The sequence below is a fragment of the Bison bison genome, unplaced genomic scaffold, assembly GCF_000754665.1.
Source record: "Bison bison bison isolate TAMUID 2011002044 unplaced genomic scaffold, Bison_UMD1.0 scf7180017864498, whole genome shotgun sequence".
Classification (NCBI taxonomy): Eukaryota; Metazoa; Chordata; class Mammalia; order Artiodactyla; family Bovidae; genus Bison; species Bison bison.
This window is the reverse complement of record NW_011495057.1, coordinates 642,413-652,192: the sequence shown is the minus strand read 5'-3', so window position 1 is coordinate 652,192 and position 9,780 is coordinate 642,413. Positions and strand designations below refer to the sequence as shown.

General features: G+C 43.8%; 1 protein-coding gene across 2 annotated transcripts; it reads left to right on the top strand.

Annotated features, from left to right (window-relative positions):
• Positions 1–65: 65 nt before the first annotated feature.
• CETN1 (centrin, EF-hand protein, 1) lies at positions 66–6,496 on the top strand. 2 transcript variants are annotated; one of them, XM_010828903.1, is made up of 2 exons: positions 66–107; positions 5,866–6,495. In XM_010828903.1, the coding sequence occupies exons 1-2, from the start codon at positions 66–68 to the stop codon at positions 6,337–6,339; spliced, it is 516 nt and encodes a 171-aa protein (XP_010827205.1). In that variant the 3' UTR covers positions 6,340–6,495. The 2 variants fall into 2 exon arrangements, with proteins under 2 accessions (XP_010827205.1, XP_010827204.1); XM_010828902.1 differs by lacking the exon at positions 66–107 and having other exon boundaries at positions 5,555–6,496.
• Positions 6,497–9,780: the final 3,284 nt, after the last annotated feature.

Here is a 9,780-nt window from a genome sequence, read left to right as displayed (position 1 = left end):
GGGGCAGGAGGAGAAGGGGATGACAGAGGATGAGATGGCAGGATGGCATCACTGACTCGATGGACATGAGTCTGAGTGAACTCCAGGAGCTGGTGATGGACAGGGAGGCCTGGCGTGCTGTGATTCATGGGGTCGCAAAGAGTCAGACACGACTGAGTGACTGAACTGAACTGATACTGTGCTAAAGCAGCTAGGCATGAACAGGCTTGAGGCCAGATTTCAATTTTCCCTCTGTCTGTCCTTTTCTCTGAGAAGTGTCCTTACTAGTTGAACTCCAGTGATTGATATGAGGCCTGGACAAACACCAGGTTCAGCCTGATTTGCTTTTCACAAGACCTGTTTTCTTGGGCCTGCGCGGTTATTTTGTTTTGGGTGTTGTTTTTTTATTTTTTACTTTCAAGGTCTTTTAAAAGGGTACGAACTCCCCAGGTCACTGCTAATCCCTAAATACATCCTTAACCATGCAGGCCACTTGGCTCATTCTGTGTCACTCAAACCCCCGTGGGCTTTTGACCTTTCCCTGCCTGGTAAGCAGAAAATTCTCCTTAGTTAACACAAGAGTCAGCTTTTGACGCTGAAGTCTCAGGGGCCTTGGATAATGAAAGAAGGTGGATCAAAGAAGAAACTAATAGCTTAGTCTATGAGATATTTTAAAAATCCAGCTAAGCCACTCTCATTCCTCTTGGTTCTGCATTTTCTGTTGTGTGCCTGGACTTGGGGGAGCCCTCCAGAGACTCCTTACAGGGTGGTCAACTGCTGGATCATAAGCCTTTTGAGGTTCTGCGTTGTTTATGTCAACACAGATTGTGTCTTTCTCAGCTTGTTACCATCAGAACAGTGTCTGAGTAGGGCTAATGTGGCCTCTGGGAAGAGAAGGCAGCCATTCTTTCAATGGATGCAATTCATTTTAGCCCACAAGTTCCACATTTTGGAACTTCAATTGGAGATTCATTGATCTTCCTTCTTCTCCTCCTCACATTTTTCCTTCCTTCCTCAACACCCAAATCCAAATGATGTATAAGTGGAGCAGGTCTTGGCTGGGAAGAGTAGGGAACATTGGCCATCTTTATGTTTTTCACCACAAACTCCACAATAGATCTGAGTTTGCTAAAACATACAAGGTTATTCTAGTCCCTATGATATGTGTGACTGCTCAGTCATGTCCAACTCTTTATGACCCCATGACTTGTAGCCCATCAGGCTCTTCTGTCCATTGAATTTCCCAGGCAAGACTATTGCAGGAAGGGGGACCCCTTTCAGGGCCCAAAACTGGGCTCTCGTCTAACACTTGGAAATGACTTGTCCGAGGAGACACATGTGCTGACAAAGCAAGAGATTTTATTGGGAAAGGGCACCTGGGTGGAGAGCAGTAGGGTAAGAGAACCCAGGAGAACTGCTCTGCTGTGTGGCTCACAGACTCGGGTTTTATGGTGATGGGATTAGTTTCCGGGTGGTCTTTGGCCAATCATTCTAATTCAGAGTCTTTCCTGGTGGTGCATGCACTCATCGCTCAGCCAAGATGGATGCTAGCGAGAGGGATTCTGGGAAGTGGACGGACACGTGGTGTCTCCTTTCGATCTTTCCCGAACTCTTCCGGTTGGTGGTGGCTTGTTAGTTCCGTATTCCTTTTCAGGATCCCCTGTCATAAAACAACTCATGCAAATGGTTACTATGGTGCCTGGCCAGGGTGGTTTCAATCAGTGTGCTTCCCCTAACAAGACTACTGGAGTGGGTAGCCATTTCCTTCTCCAAGGGATCTTTCCAACCCAGAGATTGAACCTGAGTCTCTTGCATCTCCTGCATTGGCAGGTGGATTCTTTACCACTGAGCCACCTGAGAAGCCCATATTCTAATCCCTGGAGGTATACTTAAAGTCACCAAATAAGCATTTTTTCTTGAAAGGAATCAAATTTGTTCAATGATCAGTCATTTAAAACTATACTAAAACCAGCAAGTGTGCAATGAAACAGAAAGCAAAATTTACTTTTTAAAAAGACCAAACACAGGATTATAAAGATATTTCATTCTTGGTGTAGGCTTCTTTCAAATGTTCCCCTAGATCCCATGGGAGTGTTTTAGATTTCCTTTGCTATTAGGAGTATCCGGGTGAAAGTTTGAGAAGCAGTGTGAGATTCTGGTAAATTCTTTTCTAAAACACAGTCTGCTTTTGTATCTGAGAGTAGTTCTTTATTTCTGGGGTTCGTGGAATGAGAAATTATGTAGCCCTTGGCTGGACACTTTAAGTCTGTTCCTGGGCTTGCCAAAAAGGCCTGGGTTGAGTCACTGGACTGGACTTTGTATTCCCACTCTGAGACCACCGGGATTGTAAAACTTGCTGCTGAGTCTTTCTCGTAAATAGCCCCATGTAGTCACGAATAAATAGTTTCGTTCTGTTATTGTTGGTTTGGGGGCCACCCCCCTACACACACAGTTATCCTGCTTATGTAGACTCATCAAGCATTGGCATTCTTTCTGTTCTGCATTTGTTGGAAAGTAAATAGGCAGCAATAAAGCAATTTTATTATGCATATTTTCTGCCTTGGGTGGCACCTGGAATTTGCTGACTTTGCTGAGCGCAACTTAAATTTTAAAAGGCTCCTGTGCCTCACCTTATTCATGCCATGCAAGTCAGATGGAAAACCAAATAATTAGAATAAGCAAGCTGCGTGGGTCCTTTCTCTTGCTGTCAACTGACTCCAGACCCTGCTGTGGAATTCCAGCAGCTCTTTCCCCCCACCTTCTAGCTGCTAATCTTCCATGACCAGATCTAAACAACCACCTTGCCTCCTCTCCCCGTCTTAAATAATCAACAACTGAGCATAATACCTAGGACACGGTGGTACAAAAAATGTTGAGAGCAGAGAACAAAACCACTCCTAACCATTGATTTTCAGAATATCTCATTCACTTTAGGTCGGTCTTCTTTGACTTTGAAAAGTGACTTTAAAACATTGAAGCTGAATTTCACAAGCATTATATAGACTCTGACTAATGCCAACCAAAAACACTTTGCCCAAACTGCTTCCCACTAACTTGTGCCCAAAGGGGACAAGGTGAAGCAGAATTGAAGAACAGAGGTAAACTCCAGACGTATTGCTCTTTCTTTCAGTGACTCAACGCGGAAAGGGACCCTGTCTGAGATCCCACAAACTCCTGTTAACCTTTCTAGGCAAGATGCTAAATCGTTGTTTGACTTAGGGCAGAAACTCAGTATCATATAACTTCCCAGTGATCCTGCATTTTGGTAATGACTTCAACTTTTGGAGAAAGCAGCATGGTTTGGTGAACGAAGCCTCAGCATCAGACTCAGACCAGCCAAAGTTTAAATCTCACAGCCATCATTGCACCACTGGATATGTGACAAGTCCTCCCAGGCCTCTTTTTTTTTCCTCTGCAAAATGAGAAATGATTTCAAGGATTTAACAAAACAACAGATGAGACGAGGAAGCCCAGTGCTAGGCACACACTCAGTGTAAGGTTCCCTTCTTTTTTATTTTTTTTTTTTTTCCCTTCTTTTTTAAAACCAGATTGCTGACAACGAACATAAAGTAACTCCCCACCAAGAGCTGACTTTGGCCAAGCGCGCTGTTTTCTGCGAAGGGAACTCTTGGTGGCCTTTGGTTGTGACCGCTGATCCCACACATCTGGAAACTATGACAACTGTTTTGCTTTGAGCTCAGCTTGGCCCAAATGTAGCTCTATATAAAGCAGCTTCTATCCCTCAGTTTTTTCCAACACATCATAGCTTGGCTTGAATTTGGGCAGAAGAGTGGGTGTCAAAAGAAATGCACAAGGTCTTGGAGGAATTCACATTCAACTAATAGTCACCCAGCCCGGGATGGCCCCTGGAGTAGCTCCCTATTGTAACTGTCCATGGCGTAGTTCCTTCAACACTCGCAGGCGCCTAGTAGGAAGCTCTATAATTATGCCTATTTTGCGGATGTCTCAGCTGAGGCTGGGAGGTTAAGTGGCTTTCTCAAGGTCACAGAAATAATAAGGTTTGGGATAAGATCCCGGGCTTTCGGACCTGGTAAAGAAAATAGGAGGATTTTCTGGGTTGGAGGATGAGCAGTGGCAGTGTCTGCCCCTGCCAAAGTCTATTTTGAGTTGACGCCACCTGTGACAACATCTGCTGGAGGTGGGGATATTGGGAGGAACATCCCAGGTATTTTGCCTTGACCTTTAGAAACCCTGTACCCAGGCCCTCTGTCCATCATGTCACATATCGACTGGGGCAGGTAGTGAGATCTGGCTAGTTAAACATGTCATGTAAAACAATATCTGATCAGTAATTTAAAAAACAATTTGTAAAACTCTGTTAGCATAATTTAATCTTTGCGGTTTTTTGTTTGTTTCATTTTGACAATTCAGAAGCATTTTTTTTAAAAAAAAGAAATACTTTAAGCCCAACATTAATGCCATTCATTTAACTCAGCAATATTTATTGCTCTACTTAATATATGTCAAGCACTGTTCTAGATGCTGAAGATACAAAAACTCTTCAATTAAAACACTTGAAAGTGCCCTTTCTTATCACTGATCAAATAGTGATAAACTGAGGGATTTTTTTTAAAATAAAAAGAATGCTAAAATTGTCCGTTTTCTGTTTTTTTAACTATTTAAAGACATACAGAGCAATTCTTTTTTTAACCACCAAAAGCAGTAATAGTTTATTTGAACTGTTTCTAATTATTTAGAAAGAAACACTCATTTTTAAATTTATGTGATGGAGAAACCCTGAAGATGTCCAGACTTGGATCAGACAAAAATGACTGAGTCCTAGGCCTACAGAATGGTTTTAAACACAGTTCCCTTACGGGCTTACTTGATGAATTTGCTCTTTCTTTTCACCTGCAAAGCATCCATTTTCCTCTCACCCTTTGTTCTCAGGAGGCAATGTTGAGGCCCAACACACTCTGCATGACCTCCTCCTGTGTCCAGTGCCCGAGCAGAGTGTGGGTTTCAGCACAGCCTCGACTGGATGACAACAGTGAGAGTAATATGCTGCCAGAGTTTACTTTAAAAAAAAATACCAGAAAGCAGGCTTGCTGCTCCCCTCTCTCCAAATCAAAGCCTCCTGAATAGAATAATGATTGTTATTCAAGCGCAATTATACCGAGCCCTTAGAATTGAAACACGGAAAGTAAGTCTTCTATTCGGATATTGCATTTCATATTTCAGCATATGCCAAATAAGCTAGTGATGTTTTTATTATTGTTGAGTGTAATGTCAGTAGACAAAGTCCTACAAATTTTCTACATAACTTTTTCCATGTTATCTGTTTTCCATTTACATCGACTTGAATTTGCAGTGTGACTTTTAATATTCTCTTTCTTCCCGCACATCTTATGCCAAGGGATCAAACTCAATCCTGAGTATCCTAAATGTACCCTCAGACCAAGTGGGTGGCTTTTTGTTTGTTTGTTTTGGTGTATTTTGTTTGTTTTTTAATTTGTATGGAAAAGGAAAGAGGGAAAAACCTACAAATAAGCCTACAAACCTAGTCCTGTGAATGCTGACAAACGGCCTGGAAAGAGCAACTGCCAGCACGTTTGAGGAGACCACGTGGTTACAGGCAGTTCTTGCCGGCTCGGGTCTCAGCTCGAGGAAAGTGGGTAATAACCGAGGGAACTGTGACTGTAACGTATGTCAGCTCTGGCAGATGGGGTGGGCTTAGCGAGCAGGGTCCCCTGGGTACCACAAGGAACGCAGTTGGGAAGGCTTGAGCCGAGGCCCTGAGCCCGTGTTCCTGGCAGGAGTGCCCGAGCGCCAGCGCGGTGAACACAAGCGTTAAGGACCAACCGCCGCCGTCGCCGCAGGATGGCTTCCAGCTACAGGAAGCCCACCGTGGCCTCCACCAGCCAGAAAAGAAAGGTGGGGCCTAAGCCCGAACTCACTGAAGAGCAAAAGCAAGAAGTTCGCGAAGCGTTCGACCTCTTCGATGCCGACGGCAGCGGCACCATCGACGTGAAGGAGCTCAAAGTGGCCATGAGGGCGCTGGGCTTTGAACCCAGGAAGGAGGAGATGAAGAGGATGATCGCCGACGTGGACAAAGAAGGCACGGGGAAGATCAGCTTCAACGACTTCTTGGCCGTGATGACTCAGAAGATGGCTGAGAAAGACACCAAGGAAGAAATCCTGAAGGCGTTCAGGCTCTTTGATGATGACGAGACCGGGAAAATCTCTTTCAAAAACCTAAAGCGTGTGGCCAAAGAGTTGGGAGAAAACCTCACGGATGAAGAGCTCCAGGAAATGATTGACGAAGCTGACCGAGATGGAGACGGCGAAGTGAACGAGGATGAGTTTCTTCGCATCATGAAAAAGACCAACCTCTATTGAGTTCCCTCCCAAAAGCATGTGTAGGGAAATTGAGTAATTGGCTGGCTTCCCTGCTTCTCGATTTGTGAAACCTCCAGCCATCTCTCCTCTTAACCCCAGTTTGTCTAGATAGTTCTATTTCCAAATCTCTAGCTCAATTATAGAATTTTCAAATGCTTTTAGCGTTGAGTTTTGGTTTTCATTCCCAAGAGCGGACCTGGGTTGAATCAAGGGTCCTGAAACTTCTCTTCAGGCACCATTTGCCTTGCACTGGTGGACACCCTTTAAACTGAAGGTGAGGTGGCTTCTTGAGACAATTAGCATTGTGGTTCCCTTGTTGTTTCTTTGGTATTCTTAAATTATCTTGCTTCCTGTATTATTGCTTACATTCAAGTCGTTCTCACAAGATGAGGTGAAGTCACCAACAGGTCATCCAGCCATTGATTCTCACTTAACTGACTGGTTTGAAGGAAAACAGTGCAGCCACTTATGGGCTCAGAAAAGGTATTGTTCCAAAAGATACACTTGTCTTTGGCTGGTGGTAAATGGTGCAACTTAAATTATCCTCTGGCTTCATCACAGGCATAGACTCTTGATTTGTGTGTACCTTACCTACTATGGATTATCCAGGGCCACGACGTATTCTTGGGCTACAGAATAAAAAGAAAATTTACTATTGGCCCAAGCAAAGTATGATTGCTTAAGAGATTAAGCTAACTAATGATTTTGTGTAAATGTTTGCAAATGTAAGATCTGAGCTTAGGAAGTAGTTAAAAAAACTATAATACACGTTGAACTAATCTGTCTTTGAAAAGATAGTGTTTCAGTTATTAGACCAACTATACTATAACCTTAGTCATTTCATTACCGCTTTATTAGAAGCCACTGCCTACCTTCTAATTCTTAGAACGTCTTGTTTCCTGATACTTAATCTCCTCTCTTGTGGTATATAATTGATTCCCTAAAGTCTGGCATATAAGTATTTATGTTATGATCCCAAGAAACTATTCATTGTGACTTGTGTTTGCATTAATACTACTTGTCCTCTGTTATAAATTAAACCTTTCTTGTTTTGAAGTAAGATACCTACCCTTTTGAACATCTGCAAATATGAAGTTAGAAGTTAAATAATATAACCATGGGAAAATACTATAATCTGCTGAGATAGAGGACAAATGTTTTGATAATAGGCAATGAAACTACCAAAACAAGCAGGATATTTTGGTGACAACCTAAATTAAACCTTCATACAAAGTCCCATTAAAATAAATGCTGAAATTCTGGAAAAATTTTCACATGCTTTGCCAGCAATTTTACCCTTCAGAGGGCTGTTAATGTAATCAGGAAAACTACTACTCTGGGTTTAATTCTCATTAACAGGGACTAATTTGTCAGAGCAGCAGGACTGGCTGAAGTGATGGGTATGTGGGCATTTACTGTGAGAAAGGATTTTGCTGAGGTAGCTGGCACAGGGCAGGGAAACTCACCCAGACTGCAGATGCTAACAGTTCAGGTTCAAGGTCTTCGTGTGGATTCAGGTGCAGTTGGAGGGGATTCAGGTTCAGCTTGGGTCAAGCATCAGTGGGAGGGGCCTGGTCTGAGGGTAAGGGGAGGATTGTGGCATTCTGGGAAATAAGAGTTCCTGGCATCCCGCTGACCAGAGTCTTGGCCCAAAGAAGTACATATGGATCAAGGTAGAAAAACCAGAAACAAAGTTGGCAGAAACTAGGAGAAAGGGTCAGAGTTTCAGCCAGCTGGACTGGGTTCAGTCTTGGCTCCCGGCCCAGCAGAGGATAGAAGTGAAAACCAGGAACTGGGGCTGAAGCCCAGTAATCAGGCTGCTCGAACACCATGGGGTTAACTGTGGAGGCTGTAGCCTAGGACTTCAAGGGTCGGCTTAAGGACACAGTCCATCCCACACACAGGAAGTAGGAATAGTAGTAGTCGTAGTCACTGTGTTGTGTCTGACTCTTTGCGACCCCATGGACTGTAGCCCGCCAGGCTCCTCTGTCCATGGAATTCTCCAGGCAAGAATACTGGAGTGGGTAGCCATTCCCGTCTTCAGGGGATCCTCCCAACTCAGGAATCGAACCTGGGTCTCCTGTATTGCAGGCAGATTCTTTACCATCTGAGCCATGAGGGAAGCACACACAGGAAGGGGGCTCCTTATTTCTGAATATTTCTGAGCCCCATTCACTGCTAAGGAAGAACCTCTCAATGGACTATTATTAGTCTTGCTTCTCAATAGGCTCATATTCTGGGGGATGGAGGGTAAAGTTGAGATAGGGAGACAACTACATTGACATTTGAATTTTTAAAATATTTACTTATTTTGGCTGCACTGGGTCTCACATTGCAGCATGTGAGATCTAGTTCCCTGACCAGGGATAGAACCCAGGCCCCCTGCATTGGAAGTGTGGAGTCTTACCCATGGGATCACCAAGGAAATCCCAACATTTGAATTTTAAGAGAAGTAAGTCATACATGTCTGGCTGGGTCAGACATATCCCAGTCTTTATACAAACAGAACCCAATTCAATGAAAATTTATAAACACCTTTTTGCAGATGAGTAAACACAGCTATGGAGAAGGCAATGGCACCCCACTCCAGTACTCTTGCCTGGAAAATCCCAGGGACGGGGGAGCCTGGTGGGCAGCCGTCTATGGGGTTGCACAGAGTTGGACACGACTGAAGTACCTTAGCAGCAGCAGCAGTAGCAGCAGCAAACACAGCTATAAATGTTGGGAAGAACTAAGAAAGTAGTTTTCACTGGGTTAGTACAAATGATCCCAGGAAAGAAGCAGGAAGTATACCAAAGAGACTGTGTAGGGGGACTTCCTTGGTGGTAAAAGTACTCTTATCCTTTATAATAGATAATTTTACGTATTAACTGGCTTAGGTCTCAGAGTGCCCTGATATTTGTTTAAACACTATGGGTGGGACTTCCCTGTGGTCCAGTGGCTAAGACTGTGCTCCCAATGCAGGGAGCAGGGGTTCAATCCCTGGTCAGGAACTAGATCCCACATGCCCCATCTAAAGATCCCATGAGCTGGAACTAAGACTTTGCCTCATACCAAATAAAATTTTTTTTTTTTTTAAGAAATTATGTAGGCAGCTCATTGATAAGTCCTTGCTTTCAAAAGTTGAATGTAACAGGTGAAAAGCAGACCATTTGGGCCAAGGATGAAAATATGAGAGTATCAAGTTTGTATTGCTGTCATGAAAGCTAATGCCCTGGATGGGCAGAGGACAGTAAAGGGATTTTTTTCCCCTAAAGGCATCCTAGTTGTGTTTAAGATGAGAAGATTGAGGATGGGATTGGTCCAACTCTTTAAATTGTTGCAGGTTGGTTTCCACAGGAAGCCGACTCTGAGGTTTGTGTGTGCTTAGATGCCCAGTCATGTCCAACTCTTTGCTACCCAATGGACTGTAGTCTGCCAGGATCCTCTGTCCATGGGGAT